This window comes from Suncus etruscus, chromosome 1, assembly GCF_024139225.1.
Source record: "Suncus etruscus isolate mSunEtr1 chromosome 1, mSunEtr1.pri.cur, whole genome shotgun sequence".
Lineage (NCBI taxonomy): Eukaryota > Metazoa > Chordata > Mammalia > Eulipotyphla > Soricidae > Suncus > Suncus etruscus.
Genome location: NC_064848.1, coordinates 88,339,230 through 88,364,310, shown reverse-complemented (window position 1 = coordinate 88,364,310; position 25,081 = coordinate 88,339,230). Strand labels below are relative to the sequence as shown.

The 25,081-nt window shown below is 36.4% G+C and overlaps 1 protein-coding gene across 1 annotated transcript in view; it reads left to right on the top strand.

Annotated features, from left to right (window-relative positions):
• Nucleotides 1–6,963: 6,963 nt before the first annotated feature.
• PON1 (paraoxonase 1) overlaps nucleotides 6,964–25,081 on the top strand; it is a 33,803-nt gene continuing 15,685 nt past the window's right edge. Inside the window, exons 1-3 of the mRNA XM_049785258.1 lie at nucleotides 6,964–7,116; nucleotides 18,110–18,180; nucleotides 19,612–19,667. Of these exons, the coding sequence (XP_049641215.1) occupies nucleotides 7,043–7,116; nucleotides 18,110–18,180; nucleotides 19,612–19,667 (201 nt within the window). The 5' untranslated portion in view covers nucleotides 6,964–7,042. The remainder of the gene's footprint in view (nucleotides 7,117–18,109; nucleotides 18,181–19,611; nucleotides 19,668–25,081) is intronic.

Below are 25,081 nucleotides of genomic sequence, written 5' to 3'. Positions count from 1 at the left end.
CGAACCACCATCCTTCAGCATGCAAGGCAAATGCCTTACCTCCATGCTATCACTCCAGTCCCCTGAACACTCTTCTTTCTTTCTTTCTTTCTTTCTTTTTCTTTCTTTCTTTCTTTCTTTCTTTCTTCTTCTTTCTTTCTTTCTTCTTCTTTCTTTCTTTTCTTCTTCTTTCTTTCTTTCTTTCTTTCTTTCTTTCTTTCTTTCTTTTCTTTCTTTCTTCTTTTTCTTTCTTTCTTTCTTTCTTTCTTTCTTTTCTTTCTTTCTTTCTTTCTTTTCTTTCTTTCTTTCTTTCTTTTTTCTTTCTTTCTTTCTTTTTCTTTCTTTCTTTTCTTTCTTTCTTTTCTTTCTTTCTTTCTTTCTTTCTTTCTTCTTCTTTCTTTCTTTTTTTGATGCTTGTATTCTGTGGAGTATTTGAAGATCACACATTACTAAATATTGTTCTCAAATATTTGCTGTACATCTGGTAATGTTGAAACAAAGATTGCACATTCTTGGCTTTTTTAAAAATAATATCTTTATATAAACACCTTGATTACAAGCATGAGCTACCGTGTTTTTTAGAGCTGTTATTTCAGTTTGGAATTTTCTGATTTCTGTCTTTGTGGTCTGTTCAGATCGATCTATACTTTCTTTGAGTTCTACGAACATCCTCCATATTTCTATTCTAAACTTTTTATCTGAGAGCTTAATCAGATGGTTGGAATTTTTTGGGGTCATCAGGGCTATCATCTTCATTCTCTGTGCATGGTGCTGGCCTGCAAGATTTCTCCATTGTCACGCTTGTAGTGTGACTTTTTTCTGTGTGTTGTGGTGGGGTTCATTGGTTAGAAAGAGTGCGCAGCCGCGAAGCGAAGCAGAGCTTCTCCTCTTAGGAGCAATTCAGGGATTCAGAAAAGAGACACAAGCAAAGTCAACAGGGCCCTTGAAGTTTTCACAGTCATCAAGGCACAGCAGGGCAGAACCTCCACAGCCAGAGGAATCAGCTCTCTGCCTGGTGACCCCCACAGCCAGTCCTTACTCATTAGGTCTTTCTTGGCTTCTCGGCCTGAGCAGCTCCAGGACACATTTTTTTTTGGGGGGGGTGCCCTTCCTAGCCCTCTGAGGAGAGCTTCAGGTATTCAGAAAAGAGTCTGAACACTCTTTCAATAAATCATGTGCTTCTAAAATTTTCTAGACTCTAACTCTAGGAATCCTGACATAGTCAATCAATATGATTCATTTTTGCCCAAGAGAGAAGCAATAAACTCACCATCTCAACTCCTGTGATAAGTTAAGTAGCTTGTTTACTGATTTCTTGTGACATGCTATTTATCATTAAAGTGCTAAAGTTACATTTCTGTGTTCTGTAATTTTTCTTTATCTGACTAAGAAAATTATATTTTTTTACCAGTGTCTCAAAGTTGGTTGGGTACTTTCAAATAAGTTAAGAATCACACACACACCAAAAAATCACTGCCCTAAGATATCACAGAATAGAATAAATTGGGGCCATGATTCATTTTTGTATCACTTCACATAAATGAATTTCTAACAATTTGCTAGAGGAAAATGAAGTGGCATATTTCAGCTATTTTCTTTTACTCCTAGCTCCAACAGCCTCTTCTATCCACTCTGCCTTGCTATTTAATTTTCATGCTTTTACAAATTCTTGATTATGTATATTGTGCCAGAAATTGTTCTAGAAGTTGAAGAGCAAGTAGTCAAACTATTCAAGATGCTTTTCTCAGGTCTACAAACAAATGAGAGAAAGGGATGCTGCATACTAGTAAATAGGTGAACAAGATTCTTTCTTTTTTTTTGCTTTTGGGCCACACCCGGTCATACTCAGGGGTTACAACTGGCTATATGCTCAGGAATCTCTCCTAGCTTAGGATACCATATGGGATGCCGGGAAATCGTTCTAGGTTAGCATGCGCAAAGCAAACGCCCTACCACTAGCGCCACTGCTCTGCCCCCAAATTTACTTAAATTTTACTTTAAGTAAATTCTACATTATGCTGAGTCTGAGGGCATAATAAGAAATTAGGTCATATGAGAGAGATAGGTATAATCTTGTGGGACCTCTTACTCCCTGATAAGAAAATAAAATGAGAAGCTACGAGAGGGAAGGCTTTAGTCAGAGGAGTTATTTGATAGAATTTATAATTATTGCATTGGCAATGGGAGTAGGTGTAGTGTTTTGACAAAAACAACAGCTGTATTCAGGTTTTGTTCTCAGTGGGGTCATTTCTATCAGTGATCAGTGAATAATAAACAATATCAGCTATCATACCAGTGTTGACCAAAAGCATGGCAAGCTTTCGAATCCCTGTTTTCCAAGCTACATTTTTAAAGCATTACTCCAGAGGCAGTGAGAAGAATGATTGTAAGGTTTAGAGAGAGTATTCAAGAGTTTATAGAATTTAGAAAAATAGTGTCCTAGAACATACATATAAAAGAGGAAACTGACATATGGAGTTTACATATTTGGTAGAAGATGGTGTAAGGAAAATAGCTGAATGAAAGTTTTGGGGGTTGAGCAACTAAATTGTAGCAGTGCCATTTATGGAGGAGTGGAGAACATGGACAGCATTACCTAAATGTTAGAATAAGGGAACCAAGAGTTTTGTCTTAAACATATTTTAAAAAGAGATCCCAGGAAATGTATCAATTGGGAAGCCAGTCAGTTATTACAAAATGAGCACTCTCCAATCAACCTATCATAAAGTGTCTTATTAAGGATCACTCTTTCACAGGTTCAAGTTAATATTTTACTTCCCAATATTAACCTCCTATATAAAGGAGTTTACATTCTAATAGGAAAGATCACAAATATATAAATGAATAAGGCAATTTCAGGAATACAAGTAAGAAAAAAAAACAATGGAGTAAACAAGTGCAAAGTTATTCTCCAGTAGCAGCTTGAAATGAAAGATTAAAACAATCATCAGGATGTTCCCAAACACTGCCAGAACAGCAGCAAAACCAAGTATTGCATAGGGGACCACCCTGGGTTCAGGGGAATAGGAATTCACAGGATTAGTCCATTCACATTCTCATAGCAGAGCTGCAGGGCAGGAGAGGATGAGCTGCTCTTCATGATGCTGCTTTAAATAGCCTGTAAACTTTGAGAGAAGACCTGTCCTTTGTCAATCACACAAAATAAAGCAAGTGATTTCATAAAAGAGCAAAAAAGATCCTTTAAGAGCAAATAATGTTGGAGTCAGCGAATTTTAGCTTCAAAATCTATTACAGATGGACTTCATAGTTAATCTATGATCATATAAAATATTAATATATTAGATTCAAAGTAAAAATAAATTTTGTCCTCTATTATTTACCAGCATTTTATTCTTCTTATGTATAACATAATTGGAAGTTATTTTGTTAAGCCCAATAAGAAGTTAATTGTAAGTAAGTCTCTTGCTTTCTTTAAATTTAAATTCTTACTGGGCTTAGAAACAAAAAATTTACTATTGACACAAAATAAATTTTACCTGACAATAATATTATTATTTATATATATATTTTTGGTTTTTGGGTCATACCCGGCAATGCTCAGGGGTTACTCCTGGCTGTCTGCTCAGAAATAGCTCCTGGCAGGCACGGGGGACCATATGGGACACCGGGATTCGAAACAACCACCTTAGGTCCTGGATCAGCTGCTTGCAAAGCAAACACCACTGTGCTATCTCTCCGGGCCCATACATACATATATATCTTTATTTAAGCACCATGATTACAAATTTGTTTGTAGTTGGGTTTCAGTTATAAAAAAGACAGTACCTCCTTCCACCAGAGCAATAGTCCCACCACCAATGCTCCCCAACTCCCTCCTCACACCCACTCCTTCATTGCCTGTATTTGGGACAAGTATTCTATTTCTCTCGCTCACTACCATTGTCATGATAGTTGTCATGCCTTACCTCCATGCTATCTCTCCGGCCCCAAGAATCATTTTCTTTTTTCTTTTTATTTAAACACCTTGATTACATACACTGCCTTCTGGCCTTGAGTGTGTCTGGTGACAGGTCTGCAGTAAATCTCAAGGATGTTCCCTTGAATGTAATTTCTCTTTTCCATCTTGCTGCTTTTAGAATTCTGTCTCTATCTGTGGGATTCATCATTGTGACTAGGATGTGTCTTGGGGTGTTTTTTTCTGGGGTCTCTTTTAGTTGGTACTCTTTGGGCATGCAGGATTTGATCACATGTATTCATTAGCTCTGGTAGTTTCTCTTTAATGATGTTCTTGACTGTTGATTCTTCCTGGAGATTTTCTTCCTGGGTCTCTGGGACTCCAATGATTCTTAAGTTGTTTCTGTTGAGCTTATTGTAGACTTCTATTTTCATCTGTTCCCATTCTTTGAGTAATTTTTCCATTGTTTGATCATTTGCTTTAAGGCTGTTTTCCAATTTCTTCTGCTGTATGGAATTGTTATTCATCTCATCTTCCAGTGTACTAATTCTATCCTCAGCTGCTGTTAACCCATGGGAAAGCTCAACCATGTTTTTCTTCAATTCATCTACTGAGTTTTTCAGACCTGTTATTTGACCTGAAATTTCAGTTTGGAGTTTTCTGATTTCTATCTTCATATTCTCTTGATTCTTATTAGTGTTCTCTTCTATACTTTCTTTGAGTTCTTTGAACATCTTCCATATTGCGACTCTAAACTCCTTATCTGAGAGACTGACTAGTTGGTTGGTCATGTTCAAGTCATCAGAGTTGCCATCATCATTCTCTATGTCTGGTGCTGGCCTGCGTTGTTTCCCCATTGTCACACTTGTATTGTGGGTTTTTCTACGTGTTGTGGTTGTATTCATTGGCTAAATGATGTGCAAGGTGGGGAAGTGAAGCAGCGTGGCCGTGCTCTTCTGGCTCCACCCTTTCTGGGCTTGTAAACTCACCTCCAGGGAGGCGAGCCATCCTCAGATGAGCCACACACAGGATGAAATCAGGCCGAAAATGGAGCACAGCACAGAAGACAGGCAGATAGCGGTGCTGGCATCTGAGTTTCAGCAGAGTTCAGCGGCTTCCCCTTTCTGGGCTTGTAAACTCGCCTCCAGGGAAGGCTCCAGGGAAGGCGAGCCATCTGCAGATGAGCCACACAAAGGATGAAATCAAGCCAAAAATGGAGCACAGCACAGAAGACAGGCAGATAGAGGTGCTGGCATCTGAATTCCACCAGAGTTCAGAGGCTTCCCAAGAATCATTTTCTTATATACAACAAATAAGTAAAGAATTTGGGCTAAGTTCAACAGGTAATTTCTCCATGGACAGCCATAGTTCCTCTGTGCATTTAATTAAAGACTAGTCAGAGATTAGACTCGTGTTCAAAGAAACCTTCTAATATGTCTATTTCCTTGGTAAAGATGACTGGAAAACTAGGCAGAATTGGCCATTATCCTTTACATTTGTTTAGGCTTCTTCACATGGACACTTTAGTGTCAGTGGCATTCCTAGAAGCTCAAGTTTAATAAGAGATTCATATAAAGAAAAGTGTCTCTCATAGAGACAGGCTGGAGGTGAGGTGTTTGGGGGTGGGGATAACTAGGGAAATTGGTGTCCTGACACCAATAAATACTGGTGAAAGGTTTGGTGTTAGAGCATTATATTGCTGAAACTGAATTATCAACAACCTTTTAACTCTATATTTCAGAGTGATTTAATTAAAAACACATTTTGATAATAGGATGTAGTTGCTGTTGATCTGTAAGACGTAAGACTATAGGTGGGAATTTAATCAGCACCACTATATGTTATTGATTAATATAATCACAGTTGGTACCAACTTGAGGGGAGAGGTCTTGGCCCCAGTTCTCAAAGGGAGAAATATCAAAAGATTGTCCATAAGAATTGATAAACTGGAAGGAGCAACTGTTGGCCCATTTTTTTTTCTTTTTTAAAAGTGGGGAAAATAAACAATCTAACTTAAGACAGTGGACACAATTGTCACCATTTAAGAAAATCTGTGTGTTCCCATTTCAGCCCATGTTTTAAATAGATTTTTTTTTAAGTAGGATGAACAGAGAGAAAATAATAGTTGTTAAAATGTGGGAATTAAAGCATTTTCTGCAGGATATTACGGGTGACATGTTTGTATCTGGTGATAATATTCCACAAAGGTATTCCACAAGATAATATACCAGGAGAGATAAGGTATAGCTGGGAACAAAAAGCCTTGGAAAGTAAGAGACCAGGAGCAAAAGAAATACTAACCTATATTAAGGTAGGAAAAAACTTTACTATTGATAACAGGAGAGGTGAGCATAACAGGCACTTCTTCCTAAATGCCCCTTATCAGAGAGTCTCATCTTATATTCCTTTTTCAAAACATTACTATGTTTTATTACCCTTTTCTGCTTTTTTCCGTAGAATAGACAATTCTATAATGCTTTTATGCATTATCCATAACAATATAAGCAAAATTAATATATTACTGATTTTTGACATATAACAAGCAATTGATAAATGTCAGTCAAGTGCCCAAAGTAAATAGAACAAGAGATATGTACTTGTATGAGGTAGGAGGTCATGAATGTTAATAAGAAAATGAAAAGATCAAAATTCTGATGTTCAAAGGTGGCACACAGTTATCAGTTTGGTGAGAGAAAGCTAAACCTTACTTCTAATACAACATTTTTTTCCTTCTATTCCTTTTCTCATTCAGTCACAGTAATCAAGTTACAGAACTCCTGTGAGCCACAAGGATTATAACCTGGTTGACACAAAGCCAATGATCACTAAAGTTTAGTTCTCCTTTCTCACAGTTCTCCATTTCCTTCAACCTGTTTGCTTTCTTCTTGTTCTCTGAGCAGCATTTCCTCATCTCAACTACTTAAAGTCCTAGTTGCTCCTAGACTCTGCCTAGGCATTGACTTTACCAGAGTCTATTTTTCTTCCCCCCTTTCCAGTAACTAATGGTAAAAGCCACAGTGGGGTGGAGCAGAAAAGACCAATTAGATGGCAGATTTGGTATGCCTCAGGTACCAGGCAAATTGACTCTCCTGGTAGTCAGTTGTTGCATCTATCTATTAGTTGGTAGGTTGTAAGTTTATCTGGGCCATGGCAAAGCTGATGATACTCACCGTTTTAGGTCTGGGACTGGCACTCTTCAGGGATCACCGGTCTTCTTACCGGTAAGTTGGATTGTGCTAAGTCCTCTACCAGACCCTGGAGCATAGCTTCCCACTTGCAAGATGAGGTTTAGAGACTTAACAACCAGTCTATATGCAATCATTGAAAACATATCTACTTGATGTTTATATATAAAGTAATTTTTATGACAATCTCATTGATATGTCTTACTTATAGCTATATGTATACTTACATATATATATACATATACTCAATCTTCAACTTCTTTTCAAAGTAACTAGCCAATCACGTGTTTGTGTGTGTATGTGGCACAGTGTATGGGCTGTGGCAGGTATTGGTGGGGCTGAGTTGAGGAGGACCTGGAGGAATTGGGGAGGGTCTGGGATGGGGTTGAGGTGTCCATCAAAAGGACTCTGCTTTGGTTGCCTGACCATCCTGCCAATCTTCCTGGTTTGGAAAGTCTCAATTTACGATCACTTTAAGTGACAGAAAACTCATCTATGTGTAGAGGAAATAGTGCATATATGTGTTGACAGCTCACCTAAGCTCACAAGATCCTGGTGCTGGCATTTTCTGTCCTGAGATCTTGTTTATTTTTTTTCTTCAATAGTAACTTATTGGGAAAATCATTTGATGTCTCTATTACTTTCAGGAAAACTGAACAGGTGATATATATTCATAAGAAGCAATGGGGACATAGTAACTATTCAGTAATATTAGTGCCCAGTATCTCTGAAAATATTTTTATAAACCATAAAATATTCTATAAGGATATTTTTTAGTTTAAAAATGTATCAGCACTTTTCAGTAATGTTTGTAGGGTTCAAAGTCTAGAGGTCATCCTAATCTCTCAAGTTCAGTCAATATTTTAGTTACTTTAAAGTAAAACATTACAAATAATGAAGTTAAACACTCCATGATTTTACAGAAATTATCTAATCCTATAATTTATTAGAAGCTTACTTTTAATTGGGTTTCTATAATTGCTCACTATTTTTAACATTATTTTAAAATTGAACAGAAGAGTTGATATGAAGTGTCTTGGAGATTTTAATCATGAAAATTTGTTTTTTGTGGATTTTTTGTTATGGTACTCTTTGCTACCAAGGAAGAGTATTTCTAAAATAATCTTTCTAGGTGTAGTTTCTGCTACAGTAGTAGTAGTAGTAATAGTAGTAGTAGTAGTAGTAATAGTAATAGTAGTAGTAGTAGTAGTAGTAGTAGTATTCTGAGAGAAAAAGAAATCAGAAAACAATTATTCAACACCCCATATAGGCTGCCCATTAATTTCAACTCTCCATGTCTATATGTTCTTGGGCTTTTCTGCTTACATTCTCTTTTGTTCCGTCAAAGAATCGTGGATTAGTCATAAGCATTGGTCTATCTTTTTGATTTGCTCATCTTAACTGAATTTTGGGAGAGATAATAGGTATCATGTATATGTTTTTATATAAATGTATAAATTTACCATCTTCATCTAACAATTTTTTCTCAATGTGATATCTGAGTTAATTTATTCAGCTTTAATATTTTCCTAACTATATTCTTTGGGACAGTCTCAAGTCTTGCTTTGCACACTCCCTGCCATATGTTCATAGTCAAATTAATATGGGAAATACTGTGTATCAAATCCTTCTCATAAGAGACTGATTTTTTTTTTACATTTTGAAACTTTTAGAAATGTCCTTCATTTAAATACAAAAATAAGCATTAAAGGATTTTCCTTTGTTCAAGTCATTATTTTACATCTTTTTCATGTTCTCCACTCCCCTTCTCAGTATCATCTATGACCATCCATCTTGTAGAACATTCTGAAAAATGATTTGAGGAGAACTATCTTCTCTCACTGACTTACACCAAGGCTTTGATTACAACTTGAATATTGAGCCCTAATTTGGGTTGAGGAGAACATTCATATATATACACAAAAGAAACTTGTAAGGAGAAAGTGCTGGTTTCTAGACCACCAACCATTCTGAATTTCCTGAGAAGGATCAAAGTGCACTGTGGTCACATTGAACACAATGTTAGTTTCTGTCTCCTGTCTCAGAGTTCTTGGGTGGCCATACTCTTCTCTTTTTACATACCATATTTTCTGGCATATAAGACAACTTTTAAAATAAAAAAAAGTCAACCGAAAATCGGGGGTCGTCTTATACGCTGAGTATATTCCGAAAACTGTTTCGATATGCCGCTAAATGAAAATCGTCTGGATATTGCCACGAACTTTCCAACTCGATCCTGCACCAATCACTGCAAGGCTGCTCTGACGGCCTCTCTAACTCAGCCAATCCAAGCAGGCTTTTCATGCATGCAACTTATACAGTGTTCTGTACCGGAATCTACACTGTAAAAAGCTGCTCAGATTGGCCAGAGTCAGAGAGGAAGTCTACTACAGTATAACCTTTGAAGCTTTGCTTGTTGTGATTGGCTCACTGTGGTACATACAGTTGCAGCACAGGAATATTCTGTCTTATAAAGCGAAAATAGGCCTAAACCTATATTTTAACTGTAAAATTAGAGGGTCATCTTATACGCACGGTTTTTATACACTGGAAAATATGGTATGACTGAACTTACTCATTGTGTAAGGAAATTTGCAGAGCTTTATCTTGAAGATGCTGCAATAGTGGGGAAACAGTTTCTTTCTTCTTTCTTTCTTTCTTCTTTCTCTTTTTCTTCTTTCTTTTTTCTTTCTTTCTTTCTTTTCTTTCTTTCTTTCTTTTCTTCTTTCTTTCTTTCTTTCTTTCTTTCTTTCTTTCTTCTTTCTTTCTTTCTTTCTTTCTTTCTTCTTCCTTTCTTTCTTCTTCTTCCTTCCTTCCTTCCTTCCTTCCTTCCTTCCTTCCTTCCTTCCTTCCTTCCTTCCTTCCTTCCTTTCTTTCTTTCTTTCTTTCTTTCTTTCTTTCTTTCTTTTTTCTTTCTTTCTTTCTTTTCTTTCTTTCTTTCTTTCTTTCTTTCTTTTCTTCTTTCTTTCTTCCTTTCTTCTTCCTTCTTCCTCCCTTCCTCCCTTCCTCCCTCCCTTCCTTCCTTCCTTCTTTCTTTCTTTCTTTCTTTCTTCTTTCTATCTTTCTTTCTTTTCTTTCTTTCTTTCTTTCTTTCTTTTCTTTCTTTCTTTCTTTCTTCTTTTTTCTTTCTTTCTTCTTTCTTTCTTTCTTTCTTTTTCTTTCTCTTTTATTTTCTGCCTATAAAGATTTACTGTTTTACTTTTAGCATCTGGATGCAGCAAGTAGGCAGAAAGCCTCTGATTCCTGTTCTTTGCCTATAAACAGATGACTGAGAAAGAAAAAAGGAAAGTGAGATTAGAACTGACTTTTTGGTTTAGAAATAAAAACAAAGGGAGAAAAGATGCACTGCAGCATGAACAGAAGCCTGCTAAGAGGATGATTGGTTACAGAGATAGAGAAGATGTGCAGAGACTTCTGTAATATTCTACCCTAGTGATCCCCAACTTTATTTAGCCTTCCAATCAATTTCTGAAAAACAAAAACACTGGTTTAGAAGAAATACAGAGGATCATGCTCACTAGAGAGAAGACTTGTTACTCAGAGAAAAAGCGCTTGTTATCAAGAGGACAATGGGCCCAGGTATGTAAACATACATGGGAACTCATGGATTCACAAAATCACAGACTCTCTTTCATACTTTTAAGTCAGGATCAGCATCAGTTGACAAGAATCATATGGGGATTTATATGCACATCTCTAAAGAAAATTTAAATTCTGCATTATTCCCAGTTGAAAACCACTTTAGGGATATTCTGGAGGATACATAAATTACTTTTATTTCCATTTTAGAAAAAAAAGGCCTGAGTTCCAGAGAAAGTCATGAATCTGCCCAAAGGGAGAATGAAGAGGCTATATCTGGAAGTCCGCATCAGGGGGCAAGTCAAATCCCAAGTAGATAACATCCTTTTGATTTCAGAGATGGGGCATAAAAGAGCAAGACAGGTTTCATGGGAAGTTATATGGAACTGAAGCTGGGAGAAAGTTGTGAAGGATATGTGTGTTATATTGGAGTATTCTCAGAGACAGATGAAGGAATTGAAACAGATCCCCCCTAAATTAATCATCTCCTACTTATCTTTGTAGACAGCTGCATGCCAGACTTGTGGGAGAGCTCACTTTGGGTACTTCAGGGAATGCTTTGAACTAGAGTATACACAGCTCTACTCCATTCCAAGTGCAGAATATTGCAGTTTGCTTCTCTGTGCCATTATATCTACCTCTAAATTGCCAATAATAATGTGCAATACCACTGCTTCCCTTTATTAGAAGGAGACCACAAGTCTAACTGGAGCCTTTGAAAGTATCTTCTGCTATTTCTTTGTGCTGTTGAACCCTCTGCCTCAATGTACACACAGAGACAACAGTTTGAAAGGGGAGAAGTATAGTAGTGAATTCCAGCAAACTATGGCTTTATCTTGCTCTAGTAACTTTAAAGGCTCTCCATTATGGGTCTGTATCTGCACTTAAAAGTTATAGACCAATAATATGTATATTATTATATAGAGAAAATGAGTCATAAAATTTACTATATAAGTTAGCTCTAACTATTATCACGATGCTTATCTCACAAAATCTGTAACAATTAGTGTTACTTTAATATATATTATAATACCACATTAAAATAATCAACTAGAATGAGATAATATACAATTACTTCTTCAATGCAAACAATACAATCTTCTCAATGCAAAATATGGGCTTAGTAATTTTTTTTTTGTTTTGTTTTTTTTGGTCACACCCGGCAGCACTCAGGTGTTACTCCTGGCTCTATGCTCAGAAATCCCACCTGGCAGGCTCAGGGGACCATATGGGATGCCAGAATTCGAACCACCATCCTTCTGCATTCAAGGCAAAATGCCTTACCTCCATGCTATCTCTCTGGCCCATTAGTAATTTCAAAGAAGAATTCTGCAAATATTAACAAGGTACCTCTCTTTGTGAACCATGAATTTATAATAAAAGTTAGAGCAGTGAGTAGGATTGTAGTAGGTTACCCAAGAATTTCTAAGTTTATTATGGAAAAAAAAAAACCTTAAACTAGAAATCAACAGGTAAAATATTTGATGTGAAAATTCAAGTACACTTGCCCTGGGGCCAGAGAAATAGCACAGTGGGGAGGGCTTTTGCCTTGCATGTGGCCTATCCAGGGTTGATCCTGGCATCTAGTATGATCCCCTGAACCTGCAAGGAGTGATTTCTGAGGGCAAAGCCAGGAGTAAACCCTGAGCACCACTGGGTCTGGCCCAAAAACCAAAAGAAAAGAAAATATAGAACCCATTACAAAAAAAAACATAAGAATATTCATTAGTAGGGGGGTGTTTCATGGTGAAACAGGTAAAAGAGCATTCCCAGTTGAGGAAAACACCAATTAGAAAGAAATGAAAAATAAAAAAAAAAACAACAATGAAAAGATATGAGTAAACAGTATAGGATAAATAAAAGGGTGCTGAGTAATAAGACATAATAATTTCAAATCCAGGCTGTATCCTCTTAAAATAAGTAAAAATGATCTGGTGGCTTATACAAGTAGGATCACAAAATCAATTAATAAATGATGACAACATCTTTAGCTGAATAATTTTACCATTTTGTTAGAGCAAAAACTCTTTTGCTTTTCTATTCCTACCTTTCTCAACATCGGCTAAGTGGGTTAAATGAGAAACTGCATAATAAGAACTCTTGGTACAATGTATGCCCTAAAAAGGAAAAAAATTAACAAAATAGGGGTATAAGGCAAGAGAAAATAGACTAAGAGTGAGTCCACTCTAAGAAAATTTAAGGTTGTATTCTTTAAACACATAGTGAGAGATCCTCGGATTTTTTATGATGAGCCAGCAGGCATTTCATTTTCAAGAATAATTCAAAGTAGGATTGTGTAGTTTCTGGATAGAATTAAGATATTTATGAATACAGGATGCATCTTCAGACATTGAATTTGATTGAAACAATTGGACTTAGTAAGTCCTTGATGAGATGTATCCTGATAATTTTCAAGAAAGATTAAAAAATTATGAGCTGGATTATACTAATATTGGAAGAATTTTCTTCAGCTACTTTCTCTGACTTTTAATCATTGTTATCTGTTAAGTTGTTTTGGATAGAAGACTGATAATGTGTTTTTAATTTATACCAAGTTTCAACCCTAACTCAGACACTTTGTAAATTTTCTGGGTACTAGAAAGGTAAAGCTAATCTTATTTATTTATAAAATACAGAAAATAATATTTGAGTGAGGTATCAGGTTAAAGAAAATCACATACTACAGTGTCTTAGCTGTAATAACAATAATTATTCTCTTGAGATATGACATGGTTTGGCTTCAAATTTTAACTCAGGGAAACTGAGTACTGATTTAATGTCTCCTCATACACTAATGATTCTTTATATTATAATTCTTCTGCCTTTAATAGATTAGAGATGATCTTTAATAAGTGAAAAAAATTTTTTTCTCAGCTATGATGGAGATTGAAAGTAGATTCTGACAAGAAATTTTTTCTAATTAAATTTTTTTTACTGAGACCAACATGAATTACACGTCTTTTACATTATATTAAAGTTACATAGTGACAGTGAATTAGGGCCAACACCATCATCAGTGTTGTTCTCTCTTTGCCCCTGTTCTCAGCATGCATTCCTTATCTCCCCCCTTTGCCCCTTGGACTGCTAGTGTAACAGGTCCCTTTTGTATATAACTTGTTGTAGATTGGATATCTTGAATCTGTTGTCATTGACTTTGAGTTTGGTATAGGTCTACTCGCTTTTTATTTCCATCCAATGTTCAGGTATCTGTTTGCACCTGTTACAATCCACTTATTCCCCCCCCACCCCCAATTTATGAGGCAGAACAAGATGATTCAAATTAGTGGTTCTGTTGGGGAAAAAGGCTGGGAGGAGTCTGTCTAGGAGCTATTAATATCAATTTCAAAAAAGAAGGGAAGAGGGGGCCGGGCGCGGTGGCGCTGGAGGTAAGGTGCCTGCCTTCCTGCGCTAGCCTAGGATATGGACCCGCGGTTTCGATCACCCCGGCGTCCCATATGGTCCCCCAAGCCAGGAGCGACTTCTGAGCGCATAGCCAGGAGTAACCCCTGAGCGTTACCGGGTGTGTGCCCAAAAAAAAAAAAAAGAAGGGAAGAAAGGGAAAAGTGAAAAAAATCCACAATTCCCACAAACAAAACAAAACAAAACAAAAAACAACACTTCTTTTTTATTTTCCCTTTTTAAAACTTTTTATGTTTAAATAATTTTTTATTTAAACACCTTGGTTACAAACATGGTTGTGGTTGGGGTTTCAGTCATATAAGATGATACCGCCCATCACCAAGTTGCAACATTCCCATCACCAATGTCCTAAATATCCCTCCCACACCTGTACTCTAGACAGGCTTTCTATTTCCCTCATACATTCACATTGTTAGGATAGTTCGCAATGTAGTTATTTCTCTAACTAAACTCATCACTCTTTGTGGTGAGGTTCATGAGGTGGCTGTAATGTCCAGCCCTCCTCTCTTTTGTCTCTGAAAATAGTTGAGAAATATCTTTCATTTTTTCTTAAAACCCATAGATGAGGGAGACTATTCTGAATCTTTATCTCTCTCTGACTTATTTCACTCAGCAAAATAGATTCTATGTACATCCATGTATAGGAAAATTTATAATGGAGAGGCCTGTTTAGAGTACAGGCGGGGGTTCGGGTGGGGAGGAGGGAGACTTGGGACATTGGTGATGGGAATGTTGCACTGGTGATGGGTGGTGTTCTTTACATGACTGAAACACAATCCTGTATGTAATCAAGGTGTTTAAATAAAAAAAAAAAGAGGAAAATTCATGACTTCATCTCTCCTGACGGCTGCATAATATTCCCATTGTGTATATGTACCACAGTTTCTTAGCCATTCGTCTGTTTGAAGGGGCATACCAGAGTCTTGCTATTGTAAATTAGTGCTGCAATATAGGTGTAAGGAAAAGATTTTTGTATTGTATTTTTGTGTTCCTAAGGTATATTCCTAGGAGTGGTTTAGCTGGATAGTATGGGAGCTCAATTTTCAGTTTTTGAAGGAATCTCCATTTCACTCTCCAGAAAGGTTGAAGTAGTTGGCATTCCCACCAGCAGTGGATAAGAGTTCCTTTCTCACCGCATCCCCGCCAACACTGCTTGTTCTCATTCTTTGTGTTGTGTGCCAACCTCTGTGATGTGAGGTGGTACCTCATAGTTATTTTGATTTGCATCTCCCTGATAGTGATGTGGAGCATTTTTTTGTGTGCATTTTGGCAATTTATATTTCTTCTTTATCAAAGTGTCTGTCCATTTCTTCTCCCCATTTTTTGATGGGATTAGATGATTTTTTCTTGTAAAGTTCTGTCAGTGCCTTGTATATTTTGGAGATTAGCCCCATATCTGATGGGTATTGGGTGAATAGTTTCTCCCAATCAGTGGGTGGCTTTTGTATCCTGGGCTCTATTTCCCTCGAGGTGCAGAAGCTTCTCATCTTAATATATTCTCACCTGTTAATCTCTGCTTTCACTTATTTGGAGAGTGCAGTTTCCTCCTTGAAGATGCCTATAGTCTCAATGTCGTGGAGTGTTTTACCTATGTGCTGTTCTATAACTTATGGTATCAGGTCTGATATCGAGATCTTTAATCCATTTGGATTTTTACCTTCCTACATGATGTTACCTGGGGGTCTAAGTTCGTTTTTTTGTAAGTGGCTAGCCAGTTGTGCCAACACCACTTGTTGAAGAGGCTTTCTTTGCTTTATTTAGGATTTCTTGCTCCTTTGTCAAAGATTAGGTGATTGTATGTCTGGGGAACATTCTCTGAGTACTCAAACCTATTCCACTGATTTGAGGGTCTGTCTTTATTCCAATACCATGATGTTTTGATAACTATTGCTTTGTAGTACAGTTTAAAGTTGGGGAAAGTAATGCCTCCTATATTCTTTTTCCTAATAATTGCTTTAGCTATTCTAGGGTGTTTATTGTTCCAAATGAATTTCAAAAGTGCCTAATCCACTTCTTTGAAGAATGTCATGGGTATCTTTAGAGAAATCACATCAAATCTGTACAATGCTTTGGAAAGTATTGCCATTTTAATTATGTTAATCCTGCCAATCCATGAGGCATGGGTATGTGTTTTCATTTCTGTGTGTCCTCTCTTATTTCTTGGAGCAGAGTTTTGTAGTTTTCTTTCTATAGGTCCTTCACATCTTTAGTCAAGTTGACTCCAAGATATTTGAGTCTGTGTGGCACTAATGTGAATGGGGTTGTTTTCTTAATGTCCATTTCTTCCTCATTATTACTGGTGTATAGATAGGCCCTTCTATATCACCAGTGTCCCCAAAGAACCCATCCTCCTGTCCCTGCTACCTGACATTTTTCTTCTGAACCCTTTTTTCTAAGTGTATGTTCATCATTCAAAGACCTCTACCTCAAACAGGCCATGTCTGCATCTTTTTCTCTAGCACTAAAGTTTCTCTCTTCTGTGCATAGGGATTACAAAGTGAATTACTAAACCCCATATCTGGTCATTTAGGCCAGACCATTATAAATTAGTATTAACATTACTACCTTCTATGACACTGTAATACATTAGTAGACTAGTTTTCCTTTCATGGATGGATGAAAGGTCATTTTCCTTAAGATGTTGACATTTTTGTATCAGGTTAGCAAAATTAGTCTCTAGTATTCATTTACTTTTTTTTTCCGGCATATAAGATGACTTTTGAAACAAAAAAAGTCAACTGAAAATCGGGGGTCGTCCTTATATGCCGAGTATATCCCGAAAAATGTTTCAATATGCTGCTAAACAAAAATTGTCTGAATACTGCCACAAAACGAATTTTCCAACTCGATCCTGCACCAATCACTGCAAGGCTGCTCGGACCACCTCTCTAACTCAGCCAATCCAAGCAGGCTTTTTATGCATGCAAATTATACAGTGTTCTGTACCCGAATCTACACTGTAAAAAGCCTGCTTAGATTGGCCAGAGTCAGAGAGGACGTCAATTATAGTATAACCTTTGGACCTTTGCTTTTTGTGATTGACTCACTGTGGAAAATACAGTTGCAGCACAACTGTCTTATACAGCAAATATAGGCCTAAACCTTTGTTTTAACTGTAAAATTAGGGGGTCATCTTATATGCCGGAAAATACAGTAATTCTAATCCATACTCTTCAGTGACACTAAATTATTAATAAGGTAAGAATTTCTCAGCATATAATTCTTTAACCAAATAAGATTTCTTGGGATTGTTGTATAATTGTACCCAATCACTATGCCTCTATTGTAGCAATAGTTCTGAAAGAATGTTTATGTTTAAATCTGTTAACTGTATTAATATTGTGGTCTATTTCTTTAATTGCCTCATCAATGGTATTGCTTTGCTCAGTCAGCCTGATAGCACTTTTTTCTCACATTTGTTTTATTGTTTGACTCTTCATTTAAATATTTTCCACAATTTATGCACTAAAATTTAATAAATTGCCTGAGTAGTGTATGTGTATAAAATTCTTTTTAATATTCTGACTTTTTTTTTCCTCTGAAGTTTTTTTTCTGAAGTCATACATCCTAAAAATACACTTATTGTTTTAAAGTACTACTCCTGAAAACATATGTCCTGTCCAGACTTTGGAACCAGAGTGAGAGGATATGCAGGAGGCCATCTGTCTACAGCTCTAAAATATTAATGGGGTGAATTGGAACCATGTTGATACCTAACCCAAATTTCTGTAATACTACTTATAAAGCTCAGTAAATAGCTCCTATTTAATACAAAAATCCCAGAGCCCTGGAAAGGACACTACATATCTTCTTGGTATAGTTGAAGCACTTCTACTAAATCAGTACTAAATACTGTATACTGGATCCTTATACATGTTGCTCTAGCGTTGCCTAGCTATCTGGGTCACTAGCTACAGGGTAAAATCCAGACTAAGTAAAATAAAGAGAAACCATATTGTATGCTTGCCTTTGCAAGTTAGCTATATTTTGAAATCATTTTATATACATTTCATTTTCTTTTTTTCTTTAGAACTAGATTTAATGTAGACCGAGAAGTCGAACCTAAACAACTTCCTAGCTGTAAGTTTGTTGAAGGAATAGGTAAGTAGATAAGAGAAGGGTATATTTTATTTGTATATGCAGTGTCATCTTGCTTGTATAGGCAGTGTCATTTGGATATCTATTTTATTGACATTTCTGTTTAATTTTGATTAAAAAATTTAAAATAAGGGTACAATTAAGTCACTAATCAATTATAAATATTGATTTATTTGGTTTTTGAGTTCAATTGCATATAATCAGTGTTTTGGTTGTGTTTCAGAGAATAATAGACAATGTTTAATTATGGTAAAATAACTGGAGGTGAAATCAGAGGAGGAAAAATAGAGAGAGAACAAGTAGTAAGCAAAGAATTAAAATTTTAGAAGCCTTCATACATCTTTGCAATTATCTAAGGGTTCTCTTCAAGTATCTCTTTTTTAATATCTGGACAAGGAAATATTTCCCAGAAGTTCTCAGCAGATTTCCCCAGATGTCATTAGCTGGGGATAGATAAAAGCTAGTGCCCTAGCTGCAAAGGAAGCTGGAAAAGTAATTACTGGCCTCCATTGTGGGACTGTGTCAGAAAAGACAAAATTGCAGAAGAATAACAGCCCATAGACAACCCAGAGGGAGACTCAAAGAATTCAAGTACCATCTGGTTCAGCCAACTAACTCTGCTAATTTAAAGACAACTTTTTGAAGTTATACTTTTGTTGTTTTTGATGTCGTTTTTACTGTTAAATTCAGAAGTGTTTATTTCAGTTGCCTTTGGTTGGGAATGTAAATCAACTGATTTATGTAGTTAATATTAATAAATATGGTCAGATAGCTAATAGTCTTTTTCCTATTGAATAAATTGCTATTTAAAATCAGTGGATAACTGTCAAGCAAACATCTGCACAAATACTAATATTACAAATAAAACATTCCATTTGTCTCTGGCTTAATTAAAAATTTTAAATGCGTTTGAAATTAAAGCATAACATGATAATATTGTCTGAAGTTTGCAATTTAAAATAAAATACATATTCTTCATCATATGAGTTGCATTCACATCATAATGAAAAGATTCACTATTTCTATATATTTCCTCTATAAATTTAAATGACTTTATCTGATATGGCAATAGTAAAATATTCAAAAAGCAGTGAGCTGTTTTCAGATGATCAGATTTTTGTAACATGCGTAAGAAATTCAAAAATTTTAGATACAGAATAAAAAGTTCTAGTCTATAAATTTAAGTCAATATATTATATGAGCATTTTAATTATACTTAATTTAATTAACTTCGTGAATTTTTATTATATTTTAGAATATAATATATTTATTTATATATAAATATATATAAATATATATATTTAAATAATTATTTTGAAACTATCAAAGAAGATTTAAACATGGAGCTTACAAGTTAAGAGTGATATAAACATAAATTATTGACTTCCTGCTGTACTTTGAAATCATTTGTATTGCCTATTTTTTTTCTTGTAGAAGTTGGCTCTGAGGACTTGGAGATACTTCCAAATGGACTGGCTTTCATTAGCTCTGTAAGTTTTGTTATTTTTTTTACTATATATATTTGCTAAAGTCTTTTTAAAAATTAATATATTATTGTACAAATTAAAATAAAATGAGCAGTAATATGGTTCAAAACAAACTGCATATGGCTTCATAGCCAAATCATAATTCACATATGCTATATATATGAATATTTATATTTCCGTGTGTCAATTGATTGCCTATGTTACTTTTTCTTTCATTCTAGCATATAGTTTGTTAATCCATGAGTTCAAGATTTGTTTCACTGGGCCAGAGTATTAGTATACCATGTAGCATTGTTTCCCATTTACTGCCTATTCCTTCAATAAAACCTCACTAAATGGAAAGGGTAGAAATTGAAAGTTACCTTTAAATGTATGGAAAGTTATAAAAATTTATTTAAAGAAATGTATCACAGAGTTGACATAGTCAATCATAATACATTTGTTTCCAGATAAGTGAAAGCAAAGTTATTGGAAAAAAAGAAAGAACAAATAAAAAGAAAGAGAAGAAAAAAAGTCAACAAAAAAGAAAGAAGAAAAGTACAGTAACAAGCACATCTGTGAAAAATACTGTCTCTCCAAAGAAGTCATTAATACAATGGCAGCTCTCTTGTTAGCTGACCATTATGTTAAATTGGTGTGTTCCTAAAGTTTGGTCAGATTGGTGTCCCTAAGATTGTAGTAAAAGGTCAGTGATGAGGCAGGCCATCAGAAAAATGGCGAATGTGGATGGAGGCAGCAGGTGTGGCTTCTGCAGGTCAGGTGTTTGTCCCACTCTCTCCTCTTAAGATGGCCAGCTTTCTGCTGCTTGGGCCAGTAGGTGTACCCATGATCTTTCACAGCTTGGTTTACATCTTATTCAAGAAAAGAGTAAGTCTATGCAGCTAATCCTGTTCAAACATCTGGAAAGATTTTGCAGGTTCCAAATACTTTAATATCATCTAACATATCATCTCAATATCACATAAAATCTTACATAATTCTAACATCTCATAAAAGCATGACTGATGTGATAAATACACATCCTTGTTTAAAGGATAAATAATAATCTACAGTGTAGATTCACTTTCCAAAATTGGGAAGATGGTGAGCCTACTCAAAAAATCTGAGAGGTGCTGGATCAAAGAACAACTCAAGGAAGAAATAAAAAGATTCCTTGAGACAAATGACAATGAAGAGACAACATGTCAAAATTTATGGGACACAGCAAAAGCAGTAATTAGGGGGAAACTCATAGCAATTCAGGCCTATGTCAAGAATCAGGAAAATAACAAAACCAACAGTTTAAAAGATCACCTCAAAGAATTGGAACATCAGCAACAGAGAAGTCCAACCACATCCAGAAGGCAAGAAATAATAAAAACCAGAGCAGAAATAAACAACATAGAAACCAAGAAAACAATACAAAAAATCAATGAGACCAGGAGTTGGTTTTTCGAAAAAATAAACAAGATAGACAAACCACTGGCAAAACTCACCAAAAAAAAGAGAGAAAACACCCAAATCAATAGGATCACAAATGAAAGGGGAGAGATTACAACAGAACCCCAAGAAATACAACATATCATGAGATCATATTATGAACAACTATACTCAACTAGGCTAGAGAACCCAGTAGAAATCGATAGATTCTTGGAAAAACACCCTCTTCCAAGACTGGAAAAGGAAGATCTAGAAATCCTAAACAGACCAATCACCTCAGAGGAAATTGAAGATGTAATTAAAAAACTCCCTAAGAACAAAAGCCCAGGCCCAGATGGATTTACAGGTGAATTCTATCAAACATTTCAAGAAGAGTTACTACCACTTTTCCATAGGCTCTTCCAAACCATAGAAAAAACAGGAATCCTCCCCAACTCCTTTTATGAGGCTAATATCACACTCATTCCCAAAGAAGGCAAAGACACTACCAAAAAAGAAAACTACAGACCAATCTCACTAATGAACATAGATGCAAAGATACTCAATAAAATATTAGCAAACCGAATCCAGCACTTCATCAAAAAGATCATACATCACGATCAAGTGGGATTCATCCCAGGAATGCAAGGTTGGTTCAACATACGCAAATCAATCAACATTATACACCACATCAACAACATGAAAGACAAAAACCACATGATCATATCAATCGATGCAGAGAAGGCATTTGACAAAATCCAACATCCTTTCATGTTAAAGACACTCAGCAAAATAGGGTTAGAAGGAACCTTCCTCAAGATAGTTACAGCTATCTATGAAAAGCCTACAGCCAACATTATACTCAATGGTGAGAAACTAGAAGCATTCCCACTAAGATCAGGAACTAGGCAAGGCTGTCCACTCTCTCCACTCTTATTCAATATAACCTTAGAAGTCCTAGCAATAGCAATCCGACAAGAGAAGGAAATCAAAGGAATTCAAATTGGGAAAGAGGAACACAAGCTATCTCTCTTTGCCGACGATATGATGATATACATCGAAAAACCTAAAGAGTCCACAGTAAAACTCCTAGAAACAATTAACCAATACAGCAAAGTGGCTGGTTACAAAGTCAATACACAAAAGACAGTAGCGTTTCTATATACAAACAATGAAGTTGAGGAGAGAGAGATTAAAAATACAATTCCATTTAAGATAGTATCAAAAAATATCAAGTATCTAGGAATCAACCTTACAAGAGAAGTGAAAGACCTATACCAGGGAAACTTCAAAACACTCCAGAAAGAAATTGAAGATGATCTAAAGAAATGGAAGAACATCCCATGCTCATGGATAGGTAGAATTAACATAATCAAAATGACTATCCTACCCAAACTCCTATATAGATTTAATGCAATCCCTATCCAAATCCAGACACAATTCTTTAAAGAATTAGAACAAGCATTCACAAAATTCATCTGGAACCACAAAAGACCCAGGATAGCCAAACAAATACTGAAAAACAAGAAGCTGGGAGGCATCTCCTTACCTAACTTGAAACTATACTATAAAGCCATAGTAATCAAAACAGCATGGTACTGGAACAGAGACAGGACATCAGACCAGTGGGTCAGAACAGAATTCCCAGACATAAACCCCCAGGTATATAGCCAACTAATATTTGATAAAAGAGGCAAGAATCTGAAATGGAACAAAGAAAGCCTATTCAACAAATGGTGTTGGTACAACTGGAAAACCACATGTACGAAAGTGAAAATCAACCCATACCTTACTCCTTATACAAAAATCAACTCAAAGTGGATCAAAGACCTTGAAATCAGACCCGAATCCATAAAGTTTATTGAGAATAAAATAGGCAGAACACTCAAAGACCTATATATCAAAAAGGTCTTTGAGAATGGAGCACCAATGGCAAGAACGTTAGCATCAAATATAAACAAATGGGACTACATCAAACTAAAAAGCTTCTGCATGGCAAAAGAAACCCTGCTTAACGCAAGAAGACAGCTAACAGAATGGGAAAAAATCTTTTCACTCGACATATCAGATAAAGGGCTGATATCTAGAACATACAAAGCACTCAGAAAGCTGAGCCCCCCAAAAGCAAACAAAGCTATAAAAAATGGGGAGATGAAATGAATAGACACTTCTCTGAGGAAGACAGAAGGATGGCCAACAAACACATGAAAACATGCTCACCTTCACTCATCATCAGGGAGATCCAAATCAAGACAACAATGAGATACCACCTTACACCAGTGAGGATGGCCCACATCAAAAATAATGGAAACAACCTTTGTTGGCGGGGATGCGGTATGAAAGGAACTCTCATCCACTGCTGGTGGGAATGTCCCCTAGTCCAACACCTATGGAGGAAAGTCTGGAGAGTGCTCAAAGAACTCAGAATTGAGCTGCCATTTGACCCAGCAATTGCCCTCCTAGGCATATACCCACAAGATGGAAGGACATTCATTCCAAAATACATATGCACCCCACTATTTATCGCAGCACTCAGTATAATAGCCAAATCTTGGAACCAACCTAGGTGTCCAACAACGGATGAATGGATCATTAAGATGTGGTACATATACACAATGGAATATTACATGGCAGTTAGAAATGATACAATCACAGACTTTGCAGCAACGTGGATGGACCTAGATCATGTTATGTTAAACGAAGTAAGCCAGAAGACAAAAGATAAACACAGAATGGTAGCACTATTCTGAAACACCTAGAACATATATTTTATACACAACTAATACCTAACAATCATATAACAGGGTTTAACAGGGTAGAAACTCCGATCACTGTAATAGTCAACATATACGTGGGAGCAGTGTCCAAAATACATGAAAAAGGAACAATGCAAACTCTTGACTGCACATTATACCACAAAGAAAACAGCAACAACAGAAACAGCAACATGGAGAGAACAGGTATGTAACCAGACTCCTACAACAAAGGCCCACAATAATCCCTTAGAGATCGTAAACAGGAACACAAGTATAGAACACCGCGGGAAATCACGTAATGCAATGGCAACATACCATAACACTACGTTTTAATCCCTTTACCTTACTATATTTTAAAAATAACCTCTCAGCTTTTCTTTCCACAGGCGCCCTTAGATGCAAAGGGCGGACAAACTAAGATGGCAACTCGGGATACCACACGAGATACCATACCTTGCTTGCACTATGAGACGGCCACGAGAAAACTCTTTAACATTCACTTTACCTCTAGGTTAAACCTTCTTTTAGGAATCGAAGCACGTGACCAGTCAGACCACCAAAGCAGTACCTGCGATGTACAGACCTAAACTACAGGCTCTAGTCATCGAACACATTCAACCAAACCAGCATTCCCTTGCTATTCTCTCCTTTCTTCTCTCTATTTTTTTTCTCTTTTCTTTTTCTCTTCTACTCTTCTCTTTACTTTTTTCCCTTTCTCTTCTCCCTTTCTACGGTATTTTCTCTTTTCTCTTCCTTCATACCCCTCCCATATATCTTCCCCTTTCTCCCCCCCGGAAATCCAACTATCCCTTCACCCCTCAATCCCATCCAGATCTCCCACCATATTAAAACTCTCCACCCTCAGTCCTTAATCTTTTAGGCATCAAGATCGACCTCCTACCCAATGAACCAGTACCCAGCACCCAGGCGAGGGGACACCCAACCGAACCCACACATCGTCTCCTGCAAGAAAAGACAGCCAACTCCCCTGTGGACACATGCTGCGAGACCCTCCCTACCAACTCCCCCTAACATGGACTGTTTCTTGAAACCGGACTTAGGTCCAATAGTATCCCCAATGCAAGAACTCTTCCAAGACCTCCCAGCTGCAAATTTTTACCAATCTGAAGGGGGGCAGGGGGTGTGATTGGAAGATGCCTGGGAACCCACACACCACAAGAAAAATCCAAAAGACAATGGGAAAACTGTACTTCCAACATAGGCATAAGACCTGTAATACACCAACTCTTTACCTGTTCTCTC